This window comes from Drosophila persimilis, unplaced genomic scaffold (assembly GCF_003286085.1).
Source record: "Drosophila persimilis strain 14011-0111.01,24,50 unplaced genomic scaffold, DperRS2 tig00000000-arrow-pilon, whole genome shotgun sequence".
Lineage (NCBI taxonomy): Eukaryota > Metazoa > Arthropoda > Insecta > Diptera > Drosophilidae > Drosophila > Drosophila persimilis.
In genome coordinates this window covers 4,700,633-4,719,473 of record NW_020825288.1, presented here as the reverse complement: position 1 = coordinate 4,719,473, position 18,841 = coordinate 4,700,633, and the positions used below count along the sequence as shown (strand labels likewise).

General features: G+C 44.9%; 2 protein-coding genes across 2 annotated transcripts in view; both read right to left on the bottom strand.

Annotated features, from left to right (window-relative positions):
- Positions 1-8,960: 8,960 nt before the first annotated feature.
- Positions 8,961-10,647, bottom strand: LOC6598854 (putative glycogen synthase kinase-3 homolog). The gene has a single exon (XM_002023711.2). It carries the CDS (start codon positions 10,581-10,583, stop codon positions 9,063-9,065), a length of 1,521 nt encoding a protein of 506 aa, XP_002023747.1. The 5' UTR covers positions 10,584-10,647; the 3' UTR covers positions 8,961-9,062.
- A 3,589-nt stretch (positions 10,648-14,236) lies between these two features.
- The window catches only part of LOC6598857 (filaggrin), a 58,404-nt gene continuing 53,799 nt past the window's right edge, over positions 14,237-18,841 (bottom strand). The window contains exons 16-18 of the mRNA XM_002023708.2: positions 17,639-18,345; positions 14,405-14,413; positions 14,237-14,350 (exon numbers count right to left, since the gene is read on the bottom strand). Coding sequence (XP_002023744.2) covers positions 14,305-14,350; positions 14,405-14,413; positions 17,639-18,345 — 762 coding nt within the window. The 3' untranslated portion in view covers positions 14,237-14,304. The remainder of the gene's footprint in view (positions 14,351-14,404; positions 14,414-17,638; positions 18,346-18,841) is intronic.

Sequence of the window (18,841 nt, the reverse complement as noted above, 5' to 3'; positions counted from 1 at the left end):
TGAGAACAGAACCTTTTTGCGTACTTCAAATTACACATTTCGTCAGGCAAAGGCAGACATACAACCCCCAGCGCCATCAAGGGTTCTTAGAGGTTGGTCATGGGCTTTGGCTCTGGCCTTTCAAATTATGCCTTGAATGTTTCAGGCCCCTTTTTTTGTGCCATCAAATGCAAAGCCTTTTGTTGTTGCGGGCAGAGAGCTTCGCATAAATCTCTGGCTCTGCCTTGCTCTGCTCTCTGGGAATCGCGCTCCCGAAGCGGGTTTTCATTGTTGGGCTCAAGGTCAGGCGAGTCCTTGTGCGCATGTCCCGGGCACAGCTTCTTGTTCTGCCTTCAACCTTCGTTAAGAATGCTTACACTAGAGCTGGAGTTCAGGATATTAAGTAAAGAATTGCTTGGTTCTTCTATTTATTTTAATGCCTTCCAGAAGGAATTCTTCTTTTCCAAAAGTCATTTGGAAGAGTTTAAATTTCAATTTCAATTTCAAATTTCAAATTTAAGTAATTGCAGAAAACAAAATCTTAATTAAAGAATTAATAATGTTTTGTCCCAAACACACACTTTTAAGCAGTGGCGCCATATTTTATCAACGGGCATTGCCGGAACCATGCCTAGCAGAGTTTTCTACTTTTAGTAAAGACATAAACCCAACCACGTAAGATGCCAGCTTTGCAAACGCAACGTAAGGTGTCGCCACTGTGACATGTAGTATAGATGTAGATATTGTGTAGGCCCAGAAAAACTTGGACGTTGCTATTTGAAAAAGCAGAAGAGATCTGTGCCGCCACATCTAACTGTTAGAGTGGTGTGCCATAGGGGAACTTAGACAGGACGGTGACCTTTGAGCACGGCAGAATGACAGGATATATATACTATACATGCCGGATGTTATAGGGGGATAACCAAGTAAGTCCCATTGCACTCAATACACTCTAAGGACTCATTGCAGTCGTGAACGGCCTAAGGAAACTGGGTTTTTGCTCTAGATTCTGGTTTTCATCTGTCCATATATCCATATATCCTTTATTGGCTCATAGAGGCTGTCCCTGTGGCTGTTGCCAGCATTTATTATACCCCTGGGATTTTCCAAAGTTCATGTTTTAGTTTCAGGTGCTGAAAAACACCCGATTGGCCCAAAATATGAGGCAGTCTAGCCTCTGGCAGCTTAGGATTATGAAACCGCAGTAGAACATTCGTATGATGCTTTCCGATGGAATCCGGTGATGCGCGAATAATAACCGATTCAAGCTCTCAAATCATGAAAAATCATTCGTCCCTGCACTCCATGGAAATATGTTCGACATCACACTGAATAAATGCACAAAAAGTATCACCGATGATAGTGGAAGGACTTGCCGCAGCCGTGTGTGAACCAGTGCCATGTGGCATGCCCCTTGTGCGCCAGCAGCTTTGGCTCCCGTGCGACCTGTTCATGCGTAGAAGCTGTATTGTTGGGCGCTTAAAAGAGATTGCTGCTGCAGTTGTAAATGCACTTTCCATCGCACAAGTAATGGGGTGGGGTCGTATGAGTGTCTGTGTAACATGTAACACGCATACGCACTGTTGCACTGCCATAAAAGGCTCCCGTTTTGGGGGTGGTAGGGGCCGGGGTAGTATTGCGTTCACTTATTAGTTTGTTTTGGCAGGAGGGTAAAATCAATCAATGAACAACTGACAAACACCTCTGCCACTGCCACCCCATCGAACATGCCCCAAAACACACACACAATTTGATGGCATCAAAGCTTCATTTGTGTGCGCCGCTGCCCCGTACCGCCACGGACCGGATGCAGGGCCGGCAGGATATGAACGAACTATGTCCAGCCTCTACGGACAGCAACGCATATTTTTCCATACACTCGTATGACATCCGTCCATGCCATGGCTCTGCTCTGCTCTGTTCTGCTGATGTTTTGCCTCGTTTTTTGCGTTGCGTTGCGCTGCGTTGTCCAACGCTTTTGATCCTTACGTGACTGTGACAATTGTCGCTGGCACCTGTACTCGTATCTGTCCGGCGATGGGGGAGTTGACGGCAGAAGATATATATGCGCTCGGACGGCGTCTGCTTTTTTGTCATCACGATGGCGGCAAAGTTTTCCTCCCCTTCGCCCCCTTTCCATTACAGATGCTGCAGGGGAAAAAAAGAGAAGTTCCTATGCATTTTTGCTTATCGCTTCGTGCCTGAGCAAATTTTCGAATATTTTCCCTATGCTGATCAATGAAGTGCGCACTTTTTGCCGCCTCTGTGAGTAAAACAAGCTCTAAGCTACTTACGGCAGACAGACAGGAGACAGGAGACACAGTGGTCGAGCAGTGGTCCAAACTTATTCAGAAATCGTTGCTTAAGAGTCCTCCTCTTCCGTTCACTGTGTGCAGGAAGGATAACAGCTCGCTCTGTCTCTTTCGTACCCTGAAAATTTATGCACTTCCTGACCCAAGCCGGAGCTGAAGAGCCACATGAGAAACGCACAGGCACTGGCACAGGCGAGCAGGAGATTGGAAGCATAAGAGGGACTTTCCACTGACAATGAAGTGCAAAGCAGCTTTTGATAGCCTTTCTCCCATTCGGAGTCAGGGTCTGGACTCGAATTGCAGTCGTCTGGTCGGTATTTATGCAAAGTGCCGCCTGCCGGGTTGCCTGCTGTCGGCTTATGTTGATTTTCATGGACTGAAATCAATTTTCCCCGGTGCGAGTCTGGGAAAATATGAGGAAATTGTACCCAAAGTACAATCAAAACTTTACTAATTACGAAAACTTGACGAAAAATCTTCTTAATACAATAAGTGCGACAATGCCAGGACCTCCCATCTCCCCACCTCGTGCTATGTCCTGCTCTTATTACCCTTTGTTTTTGGGGAGTTTGTTGCCACGCCCACAAGCAAACAAACAAACAAACAAACAAAGAAACAGGCAAGTGAGAAATTAACTTGCGTTTTCAATTACCAAAGCGGCCAAGGAGGAAGGAGTAGCGGGTCCAGAGGCCAGAGACGGGGAGGGGGTGGGGGGCATGCTGCCGAGGCATCAAAGGATGTGGAGCAGACGCCTTCTGCTGACAATGCGAAAATGCAAAGAGCAAAAGCACTCGAAGCACACAATATTGAAAGCAGTTTTCCAAGCTAGGAGCAAAAAAAAAAGTGTGAGAGAGAGAGAAAGAGAATCTTTGGGGAAAAGAAAGAACTGGCGACAGCAGCCGTTAGAGCAATTTTGATTTTAGTTTCATTTCTTATGGAAAAGGGGAAAGGGGAAAGGGGAAAGGGGAAAGTTCTTCAAACACAGAAATCAAAATGGTTGGCTATTATTTAGGCATGTTCTTGCCCCAAAGGAAGTATCGTATCGGGTGCTGTAAAACACGCTTTCGTTACCTCTTTTTCTCTTCGAAATACTCCTGAACTTCTGGCACTTTTTTCCAGTCATTTTTTGTACCTTTCCTCTCGAGTTGTTCTCCATTTGATTGTACGTTTTTTTTTTGTGGTTTTATTTGTTGAGTTTTCTTTTGTTTTTCCACAGCAATTTGCATTTCCATTTACCCCATTTCCATTCCTTTACGCAATTTGCATATGCCATTTCACTCCGCTGAACAATTCGAGATGTTTCCATCATAATTATCAGCAAGCTTCTATACTTTCGCATTTGGATTAGTTTTTCTGGCGGATGCTCCATTTCTGGACGCTCCTCTGGGAGCGAGTGATGGCACACTTCCTTTGACAGCCTCGGGGGAGCGTTTTCCATTTGGCACAATCATTCGCGTTTTTTAATTTATTTAAAGTCGTGTGACATCAAAAAGCCAGTCGCCATGTGACACTCGTGACTCCAAAGGATAAAGTTTATAATTTCATAGACTTACTCGCTCCTTGGCGTCCCGGCCCCAGTCTATCCTCGAGACAGAGGCAGCAGCGTCTTGAATTTATGCGCTGAATTAATTATGCACGTACGCTGCTGGATCCACAATTCGTGGGGAGCGGCAGACTGCTCCTCAGATCCTGCCGGCTCTCCGCCTGTTTGTCTGGTTAGTTTGTGTTTGGCGGCGGCGTTGACGGCGCATTTAAAATAATTGCTCGGCGTTGTCTGAGGCTGGGGCTGGGGCGAGAGTGAGACCCGCAATTCGTGTGAAAAGTTTACATTACGCTTTTGGCATAAGCTTATAATGGATTTGTTCCCGGGGTTTGTTGCGTTTTTTGCCCCACCGACGCCACAGAGTTCTGGTTTAAAAAGTTACGGATTGTGGCAAGAAATTAAGGAGTGGCAGGCACCATAATTGGGTATGCCTGCGCAGAGCTAATGTAAGTTATGGCTAGTTATAAGTGGATGGGAGGGCGAAGATAGATCTGAGATCTCATCTTAACGGGGAGTACTTTTAGTTGGAATTCTAATTAGTTAATTGGTTGGGGCTTGGAGTAGTATATCCCTCCATCATTATCTTCTCTGGTGAGCTGATTCCTTTCATTGGCTGCCATTGAACCAGTGGCTTTTATTCGAAGCCGAAGCTCGCCTCCAGCTGCTGTCTGTCAAGCGCTAGGAGTCGCTTTAGATGGCTTTCCCGAGACAGCTCCAGGGTCCTGCGTGCGCCCCCCACTACCGCAACCCCCCTGAATGGCGGGGCGTCTGTTTCGGTTATTTACGCCAACGGCGTAACGTTGAAAGCAAATTGATATCATGTGGATTTGGCTTTCACTTTGTGGAATCAATAGGCGAAATCCTTTTGCCAGAGCCTGGCACAGACCCACTCTGCCGGCTCCTGCCGCCACTCGAGTTAAGCCAAGGATAATGATTATGTTGCGCAACGATGAGAACAACGAATGCGGGCTGGCTAAGGGGGGGGGGGGGAAATGGGGAAAATGGGGGACTACCCGGTGGCATGGGGAATGCTTTTGCATAGCCCACTTAAGGGAGGTGGAGCCAGAGAATTTGTAATCGACAGACAATCGACGTGAACAACATAATGGATATCGAACTCGAACTCAGACCACGCAGCCCCAAAAGCATACTTCAAGGCATTGCAACTAATTGGCTTTCCTTAAATGCTAGACAATGCGGCTCGGGGGCCTCCCCTGACCGCAACGAACTGGTTTTGGGGCATGCCACATCCCTCAACTCCTTAGCTCTCTCTCTCTCCCAGCGGCTTCTCCTGTTTGTCTTCTATGCCACTTGATTGGAAAATCAAACTAATTAAAAGATTTCAATTAAACGCCGAGCTGGGAATGCTTTCCACTGCCACTCCCATGGCTCGATAGCTCGATAGCTCGATAGCTGCTTCTCCTACCTTTCCCTATTGGCCACTGGCCACTGGCCGCTGGCCGCCTTGCCACAGTAATTCCATTAAAATGGCAAATCAATTTCAATAAATTTCATTCCACAAAGTGAGCAAAAGGTGGGAAACGCAATTGCAAAAGGAGCAGCACACCAAATCTGTTCTGGACACGGTTTCTCCACGATTCTCTGTCGCTGTTGGGTCATCATAAAACTGTTTACATGCTGACAAATCTGTTAATTGAATCGCAAATCCAATTAAAACTTCAATTTTGTGCCACAACTTGTGCAGCTAGTGGCAAAAAGTTCAAGTCCATAAATGGCCAGTATGTGGCAAGGGGGAAAGGGGGCACGGGTGAGAGGGACGCCCTTTATGTTGTCACATTTTCGGCTTAGTCTTCTACTTTTAAACATAAAATTTATTCAGTTGAAACTGCATTAAAGCGTACAATTTCCTAATTATTGTGTCTGGAATTTGCCGGCCTGCCTGCCTGCCCCTCGGGGTGGGCATTTCTGCACGCAAAAATAGTCAAAGCGAAACCGCAAGCAGCGCATAACTAACTCAACTGCTATATTCGGCCCAAACCGCAGGGCCAGTGGCCCCACTCGCACAGCTCTACCCCCCCCCAGAGTCGGCCCAGACCCCACCAGTCTCGCACCAGTCCTTCCTGCACTTCCCTCCGCCAATGGTCTAAAAAATAACAACATATACAATTTCAAATACAGCGTGGAGATGTGCACGTACCAGGCACTCCCCATTAGAGATGCGAAATTTTATATAGCTTGAAAATGGGAAAAGAATATATTTTTATGTTTTTACAAAAAAGGGAAACATTAAACATTATTCTGGAGCCTCCTCATTTCCATCTAAGGGAGACCGAAATTCAACAACATTTCAATTATTTCCAAACGAATCCTCTTGCAATTTCAATACGAAATAATCATGGACTACACTTAATGTAGCCTTGAAATTAGATAACAATTGGCAAAACATGATTGCAGGCAATGGAAAATGCATAAGCCTACAAATTATTATGTAGAACTGCAATCCGATATCCAATTATAGTGCCACAAACAAATTTCTAGGCGAATATTGTGCATCTCTGGCCCCACACATTCCGATGGGATTTGGTTTCCATTTCGGGTTAGTTTTCGGAGAGTGTCGGTACCGGTGCCGGGGTCTGGTGCCTGGTGCCGAGCCGAAGCCCATTAAAAGTGCATTTAGTGAGAATTTATCAGGGTGCTGAAAGGTAGCAACCGCAGGGGCATTTTCAACAGCGTTACAACTTCAGGTAGCTACAAGTGTGCGTGCCCGGAAACGGAAATAAAATAATTCCGGTGCCACTCCACGACAAACGGCAGTTGCAATATCAACAGGAAGCGCCCCTGCCTCCGCCCTGACACTTTTATCTGTATTTGTATCTCTATCTGTATCTCTGGGCCTGTCTCTCTGTCTATCTGTCTGTCTGTATGTGTGAGTGTTTGTTTGTTGGCTTCTGTGCTTGGCGTTTTGGTGCGAAGGTTTCTACTGTTTATGCAAATGCTTTGGCCCACGACTGCTTTAACCGAAAACACTTTAACCACATTCACCTTGGGCTTGAGCTTGGGCTAGGGCCTGCAAGTTACGATGCCATGTGCCCCCTGGCTGCTGTTGCCGAAAAATGTTTCATTGCTGCGAATGGGAGTCCTCTGCTCCAGACACCTCTGCCACACCTCCTCGACTCGACTCGACTCGCACTGTTCATGGCTGCATGGGTTTCTATTATGTAGCATATCGTAATCTCACTCGAGTCAAAGGTTTGCTGCTGGCTGCAGACACCCGAAAGAACACCCGCACACAGCAAACAGGAGAGCACACAACCCGCAGTCCCGCAGTCCCGCAGCTAACACTTTGTAAATAGTCATCGGCGTGTTTATTACTGAGCCGTGCCGCCGGAGCGGAGTGTTCTGCCGGAGTGTCTGCCCCATCCTGCCCGTCCGCCCGTACTCCTGTGGTTGCCTGTTAGTGTTGCCAAGTAATCGTTGTTGCAAAAGATTTTCCACTCGTGCGGGTGCACGAGAGAGCAGCGGCAGAGGGTTCGTGCGTCTGTGTGCCTGACTTTTCCCCTTAATGAAAGTACAGTTTAAACTTTGCATATTCCTGCAGCAGAAGGAAATCAGCATCCTTTAGATAAGAATTAAGTAAACCATTCAGGTATCAAACACAACAACTATAAGGTGCTTTCTTTTCAAGAGTTTGCTTTCGAACGCCAGACTTTAGACCAAAAACCAAGAGCACTTGGGACACTAAATAGTAGAATTTGGATTGCTATTTTATTCCATGAAATAGCAATTTAAATCCAATTTCCCACCGTCTATTGCAAACATATTTCATTTATATTTCGACTGCTATAAATTAGCTACGAAATTTAATTTCAAACATTTTAATTTCAAAGCTAATATGAAAATTATCATTAAAAAAGTCATTCCACAAAATATTTAATCCGACAATATTTCATATGCACATTTCCATTACGATTTCCAGCGCATACTGGCTTATCTAAGAGTCAAGAGCATTTGAATGGGTTCTTCATCATTTCGGCACTCCAGCACTCGGCCAGCGAGCGGGCAGGCAGCAATTGGTAACAGCTACTTATGGCCACTAACTGCACTAGTTCCGGGGCTTGTTTCGGGGTCTGCTATGCCAACAGTACAGAAGCAGGAGAAGCAGAAACAACAATGGACACGGAGGCCACCAACTGGCGGGAAACAAACATTTGCCCTCTCACGAAATTTATCGTTTGCATAAATTTGCTTTATTGCCTGGCTCCTACTCCATGTTCTGTGTGGCCTGTATGCCTGTGTTTGTGTGCGTGTGTGTGTGTGTGTGCGTGTGGTTGTAGGGCCAAACGGAAGTGTAACTTTCGCTGCCGGGCCAGACAAGGCCAACAGAAACAGCCAGAAACAACAACAACAATGAGTCAAATGTGGCGAACAAAGTTTTCCATTATTCAATTTAACTAATGAAACTGAAAATTCATTTTACCACATTAACAAACACACACACAAACACACACATACATAGAAGGAGAAAAAGAGAAAGAGCGGCCTGGAGCAGGACACCAAAGGACGTGGCAGGAAATGTGACTCGCCTCCAGTCAGGACATGTGTGCGTGCCGGTCTCCGGTTATGGCCTTTCCAGAGGGTGTTTTGATTTTGGAATAGACGTAGAGAAGTATACGATGACGGATCAGCCCTGTTTATATATTTTTCTTGGATTATGACTAATACTGTGCTAAAAATTACAGATAAACCCCACGTGAGCTAAAAGGAATGACTGCTGGACTACTACATTGGACTCGGAGCAAAACCATTTCTTCCCAAAGATTACCCAACAAAAAGTCAAGAAGTTGTACAACGATATTGATTATGGAATTGAATAGAGTATGCCACGCTTCGGTTACTCAAGACAGCCTTTATTGTTGTATTTGTATTTGCTTGGCCATAAAACGCGAAAATTTATATTTATAGAGCCCGACATGGACGGGCCAGAACGACCAAAAGGCGCCGCGCCACCCTAGCATTGTGTTGGCCTCTAAATAATTAAGTCTATTTTTAGGCCCTTCGCTCGGATTCGGTAAATGGCATGCCAGGAGAACTGTAGAGATTCCTTAATGGACGGAATGACGATCATGCAAAGACCAGGCCCATATTTGAGCGATTTATTACCCCAGAAGATACATATAAATTTTATTGTTGCGATTAATTATAATTTTAGTTCAAGCTTTAGCTTGAAATTAGTATAGATTATCATTCGTTTTTTTTTCTTTCATGTCCTAATCATCATCGCTCTCGGCAGATTGCTCCTCGAGGGTGTCTTCATCCGATTCATCCGACTCATCCGAATCATTCTCCTTGGTTTCCTTAAAGGTGTTGCTTGCGGCGGTATTGGACTGGCCCCCATCATCTTCGTAGTCCACCCCGTCCTCGTTTGGATCGCTGTCATTGCCCTCATAGGCAATGGTACCATCAAATGCGACGAGTGTTTCGGTATCCACCGAGTCGTCCTGCTGTTCTGCTGCATCCGCGTGATCGCCGTTTCCCATGTCCTGCCGGATCAATGCTGGAGCTGTACCGACCACCTTCAAAGCCGGCTGGGGCAGCTTGGAAGACAATCGCTTGGGAGGCTTGCATATTGGCCCGGTCTTCGGCCCAGCCTCTTGCCCAGCCGTGTGACGATGGCGATAATGCGTGTTGTCGCGGACGGGCGGCGGGCTACTCCCCGATCGGGGGATCAACAGAGGATTGAGACTCGGCTCGATGGTGCGCTCGTAGTCGGTGAAATTGAATAGCGGCGGCAGGCTGCGGCCATTTGGCAGCAGCTGGTACGGATCCTGGCGCAGTTCGTCGAAGAAAGGATGGGCACAGCCCATCAACGGGCTGGCACGGGCATTGGGCGTGTAAATCAGCAGCTTCGACACCAAATCGATGGCCTCGGCGGGGGTGCGAATGCGGAAGACCTTCGACCAGGGGTGGGGCTTCAGCTGCGGCAGCTTGAACTGCTTGTAGTGGGGATTCATGTCGTGCAGCTGCTCCGTGGTCGGGGTGCCCATCACCTTGACGATCTCCACGATCTGGTCGACGCCCGAGTCGCCCGGAAAGATCAGCTGTCCGAGCAGCAGCTCAGCCAGGACACAGCCAGCACTCCAGACGTCGATCTTGGTCGTGTAGTCGGTGGCCCCGAAGATCAGCTCCGGTGCGCGGTAGTAGCGCGAGCAGATATACGAAACGTTCGGCTCTCCAGACACCAGCTGCTTGGCGCTGCCGAAGTCGCAGAGCTTCAGGATGCCCGTCTCCGTGTCCAGCAGCATGTTCTGCGGCTTGATGTCCCGGTGACAGAAGCCGATGCTGTGCAGGTAGGCCATGCCCCGGAGCAGCTGGTACATGTAGAGCCGCACGTAGTTCACGGGCAGCGTCTGCTTGGCCCTGGCGTACTGGCGCTCCACCTTGTAGAGGGTGTCCGGTATGAACTCCATCACCAGATTGAGGTACACCTCGTCGCGCTTCTCGCCGCTCGAGTAGAAGAAGTACTTGAGGCTCACGATATTGTCGTGGCGAAGCTTACGCATGATCTGGAGCTCTCGATTCTTGAAGCGGCGATCCTGCAGCACTTTCTTGATGGCCACCTGCTCGTTGCTGGGCACTATCTTGGCCTGGAAGACCACCCCGAAGCTGCCGTTCCCAACCACTTTTGTGTCCGTATAGCTGATCTCGCTCATTGTGTCTGCTCCATAACCATTAGTGGCTACCACTGTGATCACCTTATTGCTGAAGCCGCTGCTCTTGGGAATCGACATGCCTGGATAATTTATCGCTCTTTGTGTGCTCAATATAATCGAATTTAATATTTCTTACAAAAATATACTCAACGTCTGGCTGAGTACTGAAAGTTCTGTGGAAGCTCACAGATGTTTCCATCAAAGCCTGCTCGGATTTCACAAAATTTCCTCGGAATAATAGGAAATGTAAACAAAACTGTAGTCCGACTCTGGTACAGTGGGATTAGACGCGATAAGCTACAATAAATTTTGCAAGATGTACGCTTCTACTTCTCTACTTTAAGTTGCAATTATAATGATGATCAGATCGTTCAGGAACTGGAATTTTCGTACTCTCTCAGACTCGAGGCAATGACATCCCAATGAAGTAAATAACATAAATATAGACATCGATTGATTTTCCAGTAATAATCGATATATATCTTTTGGATAAACCAATAGCAGCAGGTCGACCAAAAGACAGGTTTCTACTTACTTTCTACTTATCATTTCCATACGCTGATTTAGCTGCTGAACATTTTCGTTGATCTGAGTTTTACTAGTAATATTAATATTCATCACGAGCTTTTCGAAATCATATTTAAATGCTGTATTCATGGAACGAGCTATCGCTCATCATTCAAACAGGTATCGATAGTTGATTGAACAAATTTGTACACATTACTTGCATTCATGAGCCAGAATATTTATTTAAGGAATCCAAAAGCAATATTTCATCTGTCGTTGAAATTCTTGAAATCAACATATGCTAAAATGCCTTATCGATGGGCATCGTCTGAACGAGTTGTCGATTATTATTTAGACAGTAAACGATAGTTGATAGAAAATTTTTTTTTAAATTTATTGCATTTAAGAAACAGATTATTTATTTAAGGAATCTAACAGCAATATTGCCGCTAACGTTGAAGTTCTTGAAATCAACATATGTTAAAAAAGACCAAGACAATTGATAGTTATCGATTGCTATTGATCGGTTTGTCCAGGGACTCTGCGAAAAGCGCTCATATGAAAGCTTAACCAAATCTAAGGAAAACGCGTAATATATCGGAAAGCTAACGGAGCTGGCTTTGTGTGGCTTGAAATGTTCTTCTTCTCTAAAAAGAACCTCTGCATAAATGGGGTTTTCCAGTGCCGCTGTGAAAAGTGTCGCCTTATGAATTTAAGAAATCCTTATTCCGCTCTTGAATATTTCTACAAAAATTCATAGCCTCACACTTTACGCCCATAGCGTACTTATTTGAAACGAGTTAGATGAACTCCCTTTCCCCGGGCACTTAGCACACGTTTCGTAGGAACCAACTTGAGCTCTAACTTATAGTTAGAGATGAGCCCCAACTGCTTGAAATTGCTTTTAGCCCTCTTGCGATTGTGATTGTGATTGTGCGCTGGCATTATCGTGTCAGTTCCTTTGACTATCTTGGGGCCTCTTGAGCAGAGCCATTCATAATTCGTGAGGAGGATTCCTTTGTGCTGCGTAAGTTTGCTAATTTCTCCTGGCCCGTGCATTGTTGTCCACGGGACACGGGATTGGGGACCCGGGACCCGGGACTTTCGACTTGAAAGTTGTGCTGTCGCCTTTGTCTTCTCGCATCTTGGTTTCTTATCGCTGGGCTTTGGCGGGCTTTTTCGACTTGTCTTATTCTCTGGCCGGCCACTTGCTTATCAGAGTTGGCTTTTGTTACGCTTTTTTACCGTTTTCGTTACAGTTGAAGTGGCCCTGAGGGTGGCATAGCCCCTGGACGCCTTCCACTTGCCGCTTGCCCCCCATTTGAAATAAAATGTGATTTGCTTTGTGAATTTTTTTGTATAAAATGTCGCTTGCAGTTTATTTCTTTATTTGTATTGTATATATTAGATATATATATGTATATATATAAAAAAGTGACACACTCATGGTAAAATCTTGTTAGAGACATTTAATCGTATTTATTTGTTTACGTTTACACCAATATGAAATAGATTTTTGTGTATAAGGTTTTTTAATCGATAATATTTTTCATATGCATTCCATATTCGTAACTCTAATCCGATCATAATCTGTAGTTTTATTATATTTCATTTAATTTGTGTGTTCTGTTTGAGGGACACGACAGGACAGGACAGCAGAGTTCAAGTGGGGACAGTAAAGGGTCATTCAGTTTGTTTGATATTTACACGGAGAGTGCATGACGGACGGACAGATAGACAGAGCAGACATTTCCATTCACATTCACATTCACAGAAAGGTTGAGCACTTAAATTAGCTGCCAAATGATTAAACTAAACTAAATTGGGCTTAAAGTGTATATAAATACATATATGGTCAAAAGTTCTCCCTTCCACCCTTCCATCCTTCCGGCGTTACGCTTACACAAATATTATTGAAATTATTGGACGTTGTTGGCATAAGTAAGTAAGTAGTTTTCGGGGGCAATAGCCACATAACCATACAGTACACATACGAGTAGGTAGATCTACAACTAAAGTATCTTTTTCGTGTTGCATACATAGTATTCGAATATTTTATTATTATTTAAATTACATACATAGGCTATTACATTTATTTGGCTTTTGCTTCTGCTGCTACTCCTCCTACACTCCTCTTCAAATGCAGTAAAATTAAATTTTACATAATTTTTTTCTGTGTGTCGGTGTGTGGGTGTGTGTGTGTGTGTGTGGGCTCTTGTGTAAGAGGCATTATTTAAATGCGTATCAAATTGGTTCTTAGTAGTTAATAAAAACGTATATTTAATTTACTTGCAGGAGCACACACCCACACACGCATACACACAAACTCCCACGCACACACAGATACAGATACAAGGAGAACAATAAAATTTTATATTTATCGCTAACGATTTCCGGGCAAAGTCGCTTTCCATGTATCTCCCTCTCTATCTCTCTCCCTGCTTATCTTTGTGTGTGTGTTGTGTGTGTGTGTGCGCCTGGCAAGCATAAATACATGTTGGGGGGGGCTGGCCCCAAAGATTCCTTAGGCCGTCGTTCCATCGCCTGTTGTCTGGCTCGTGCGCATATTTTAATAAATTTTATGCCGCTGAAATGTGCCCCGCTTATCATTAACGCACAATTTATTTTTGCTTTTATGCCAGACCAGCCCCCCGCCCCCCTTTTGCTGTTGTTTATCTGTGAGATACATTTGCTTTTTTGGCTTTTTGATTATTCGCATCTTAAGCTAACTTTGTTTTTCGTTTCTCTTTATTTTCCATTGCATATTTCCTGTTCCTTTTGGGTTTTTAGAGTGTTTCCTGGCTTAGCTGATTAACTTTTTTATTCTTTCTTTTATTTGTTGTAAATTTTCAAAACTTATGTACACATACACACATAGAGTTACATATATATATATAGAACTACATTATCTATTTACATGTTGGCATAATGTGCACTTAATTTGCAAACGACAAGAGTCTCTGCCCAACTTTTGGCCCCAACTTTGGCCCCGGCGGCTTTTAAATGTTGTTTATTGTTGCCTGCTGGTTGTTGGCTGCTGCTGCCTCCTGTTTGGTGCTGCTCCTGCTTCTCCGTAGCACACTTTTGTGCAAGAGCCCGCATGTAGTTTCCATTTAACTTTCCACTTACATGTTGTGCGTGTTGTGGATGTAGTTTATTCTTTCCTAGAGCCATGCCTGCTGCTCCTGCTCATAGAGTTGTTGCTGCTGCTGCTGTTGCTGCTTTTCCTGTTGCTGCAACCAAAGTTTGCAGAAGGCCGTGGGTGGCGGATTCGAGGAGCTGCCACCGGGTCCTACTGCCAGGGCAGGAACGTTGTTGTGGGCGGTGGCGGGCTTTGGCTATTGCAAATTAAATTTAGCTAATTCTCACAATTCTGTGCTCATTTCGCTTACAATTGCGCTCTGTTTTTTGAGGTGGTTGCAGTTTCAGTTGCAGTTGCACGTTTGCGGTTGCATGAAACAAAATGTTGAAAAAGAGAAACGGAAACGGAAGAGAAGGAAGAGAAAATATTTGCACATGTTAGGAAAAGTTTTCTTGTTGATTCGATTTTCACATATATGTATGTAAGTTTTGCACGAGTGCACGAGTGACTGTGTGAGTGTATTTGGTTATGCAAGTGAGTGTAAGTATGAGTACATGGTTGGTTTTGTGAGTCAGGATGGTTAGTGGGCTCTACAGTGCGTATACGTTATGTGTGTCACAATTGTGGTGCTATAAATTAAAAGCAGGCCGCCTTTACGGCCATACTGAATCCAGTTTTTACGTCTTGGCTGTCCTCCAAATTGAATACTTTTTTTTTTATCATTTTAGTCGGCGCCACAACACAAATAATTACTTAATTTAATCATAAACCAAAAGAAAAACCGAATAAACAGCGAACAAAAAGTCACTCCACACATAATGCTCGACGGAGTGTGCCCCACCGATGTTGAGTTTTTATATAGCCATTCATAAGCTTATCTCCTCCGCCCACGGAGCTGAAATGTGCGTCAAATTTACGATTGCCACTGGCACTTTCCACATTTTCAGCACTTTTCTTTCCTTTCTCTCGGTTTTCTCTATTTTGTACTGTTGTTGTTGTTGCTGTTGCTGTGACAAAAATGCGTAAAGTTTTGTGCTGCGTCCTTTTGTTGGTTGCCCCTTTTCTCCGGCTGCGTGTGGCCTAGCTACAAGTCGCGATGGGGCACAAAATGGTCGAATCGCTGTGGATCTAGGGGGTCGATTCGCTAGGACAGGCTAGGGGGGGCCACAGGGAAATAAGAATTGTCGTTGTTGTAGCAAGGTCGAATGCGCCGACCTTTTGTGGGGGTCTCATACTCTTCTCAAGAGCGAGTTGGAGTGGTTTCTGGTGAGACATGAATACTGAGAGTACTCAAGAAGAATGATCACATTGATCATATGGTAGGCAGAAGAACGCTTCATTTGAGTGCCTTGTTTAGGGATCGATATGTATGTAATGCTGGGACCTTCATTCCTTGCTTCCTATTCTAAGCATTTTCTGGAAAGTGTATCTAAGTTTTCACATACGACCCCTAACCGAAACAACATTCCCTTTCAACTGTTGGAATATTTTCCCTCCAGTCGCCGCCACAACTTTTGTTTATTTGGCTCCAAAGTATTTCTATGATATGAAATGTTTGCCTTTTCTGGCGCTGGCTTGTTGTTGCGACACCATTGCGCCTTTTTTTTTTGCTTTCATCGCTTATATTTGTTGTTGTATTTTTCTTTTTGGCTGGGTTATTTTTGTTTTGTGGCCTGTTGTTTTGTTGAAATTTGTATTTATGGAGGGATGGAGGCACAGAGACATGGTCCTGGCCATCGAGCCGGCAGAAATATCATTTTCCCGGCTCGCTCTAGCCTGGGATCGTATATTTTAATGTCTGTGGCAGAGCGTGTGTGTGTTTGTTTTGTGTCCTATCATATTTTCATATATACATTCATGGGGATGTGTCTATGGGGGGAGGTCTTTGTCTTGGTGGTGCCCTGAAAATTATGTATATTTTCAGCACTTTCGCTTGTTTTGTTTCTCGCTTATCGAGTTTGAAGGTCATTTACTTGCAATACCCATTTCAAAGGAATGTCCGGGTGTACTCCCCGAACATATGAATGTTGGTTTGTCTGCTCGCCTGGCTGGGCATTTAATTTGTTGTGAAATTGTCATTTTGTTGCTTCACTGGCTGCGTGCAATGCGGCGTATGGGTAATATTTCTGACTGAACGACAATGTATAGCCTACTTTTCGGGGGAGTGCCTTAATGAGGCGCACAGACACACGCACACAGCGGAATGCTTCTTTTGGGGGATGAAATGGTATCCAAGGGTCGAGGCCACATTTAAATTGACATGTTTAAAGTCAATTTGCCCCAAGTTTGGCTCGTAAACAACGTGGCAGAATCTGCCTACCGCCCGCCGCCCACCACCCACCGCCCACCATCCACTCCAATGACATTAACCTATTCATTTGTAAATAGGCTGTCGAATTTCCTAGTACCATTCGCATTCGCCCTGTCTCCTCCAGCTTACATAAATATTTGTGCGTTCCCACTGCCATTCGAAGCGTGAAAACGTCGAGGCAGTCGATGCAAAAACGGAGGCAGACTCCGCCAAGATGGAGGCAAACAACGGCGTACGCATCGCAGTCAAATCAAATGTAAATCCAAAATGAAAGCAAGAACCGAGTGAAATTGAAATGAAAATGAATGTTTGCCTGCGAGAGGCTTTCCCATTGTTGTTCGCCCTCCCACGATTGTTATCGTTGTCGCCTGCCACCCCACAGCCCCTCAGGCGCACTCGGGGGAGGGGCTTTGCCTGGAGGCAATTGAAAATTGGCAGCTGACAATGCGAGAAGGGAGGCGGCGAGGGAGGGCAAAAGGCCAAAAACTGTTTGGGGAGATCCCACAGAGACCGGGACTCCTCTAGACTCCGATTCCAGAGCTCCGCAGGCCTAACGGGCACATTAATACATAATTTATAATGTTTTCGTTCCGTTTTTGTTTTTGCACACTTAAAGGCGATGTCTTCTGTGTCTTTGCTGGGGATTTTTGTTTTAAATTTGAACGGATATTCAATAAAGATTATGCGTAAGAAGGGATGTTAAAGTTAAATGGAATTAAATAATAAGCCATCTCACAGGGAGTTCACATTTCACGAATCATCTGGGGATTCTTTCAAGACGAACAGAATAAGGGTTATGCATACGAAAGGATCATCTCATATATTTCAGTCTGAAAAAAGGCGATGCACAGGAGGGGATGAATGCATGAAAAGGAAATTGAAATAATAGGCAATCTCTTCTTCAACATTCCCTAGGTTCAGCTCTAGCAAAACACTTTAACACAATGTCCTTTATACATAGGTTCGATTTAAGCCAACTGCAACTTGGGGTAAGGGTCTAAATGGAATGCAATTTCCAGCTAAAAGGGGGCTAAGGGATAGTCACTCTCATTGTTTGTCTTTGTGGCATGCAGGTCAAATAAGTATCTGAGTAACTTGTCATGTTAGCTACAAAAAGAAACGGAAACAGAACACAAAACAGAAACAGGTAGAACGGGTAGCATTGTTGCCCCACATATCAAGCGGCGAGGAGTACAATCGAAACCGAAAAACAAACTGAAAATAAAAACTTACCGTCGACTACTTTGGATAATTGGCGATAGGATTATCTCTAAGCTGGAGGAAATGTTTTGATTTTGTTGTAAATTCGAGTGCAAGTTCGTTAGAGTTGTTGTTGCCGATGATGATGCTGCTGCTGCTGGTGTTGCTGCCGCTGCTGTTGTTGTTGTCGAGGTGCTTGGGGCAGCTACGTTGGACGGGGGACCGCTAGTTGGAGCATTCGCAATGGTACTGGTATTGGTAGTGGGATTGGTATTGCTACTGGACTTGACATTCGTATTTATATTGGTGTTTGTATTTGCGTTCTGTGTGGGACAATTTAACGTTTGGTTTGCTGTGGTAATTGGGCCTAGCTGCTGCTGCTGCTGCTGTTGACCACTGTAGACATTCGCATTGCAATTATCGAAATTAATATTGCCCGCCTGTGTTCCTGCCACTGCCGGCACTGTGTGGCACTGCCTTCCGTTGCTGTTGTTGTTATTGTTGATGGCGTTGTTGTTGCACGTATTGTTATTGGTGCTGTTGTGGCTGCCGGTTGGCGACATCAAAGGTGCGTCTGCATCAAACATATCCTCAGCCTCGGCTGCCTCATCATCATAAATGTCATCAGTGTCTTCTGTCTCGTCATTGGTGGTCTGTGCCGCATCCTGTTGCATGGCCTCCAGCACCATCATGGCCTCGTCTTCCTCGCTGCAGGAATGCGACGACGAGTGCGTCCGTATCTATTTCGATTTCGGGTGTGTTGTCGATTGGGGAGGGGCATTCGTGATGGTTTCGAATTCGGGGTTGGTTCGGTGTGTGGGGGGTTTTGAAAATACAAACAAGGTTTAGCTTTCTTGCAGGACTGGGACTCGCTCTAATCAGGCTCCATTCTTGAATAGTTTTTAGCACAACTTTGCATGCACTTACGCGACTATAGTTAAGCACAGTCCTACTCATACAATATAATGATATCAGGCCAAAACTTACGACTATCATAACAGCTATGGATATAGACACAGACCCTGGTGATTAGAGACTCGGAGACATGCATGTCATGCTTAATTATACGACTATGTAAATCATAAATAACACGAATATCCATTGACAAAATCAACAAAAATGTTATGCTATTTCGAATTTTAATTAAATTACAGGCACCCACATTTTCCCCCCATTTCCCGCCATTTTCCGCCATTTCTATCTCATTTTCTGCTTATAAATTTATCATTAGCGCCG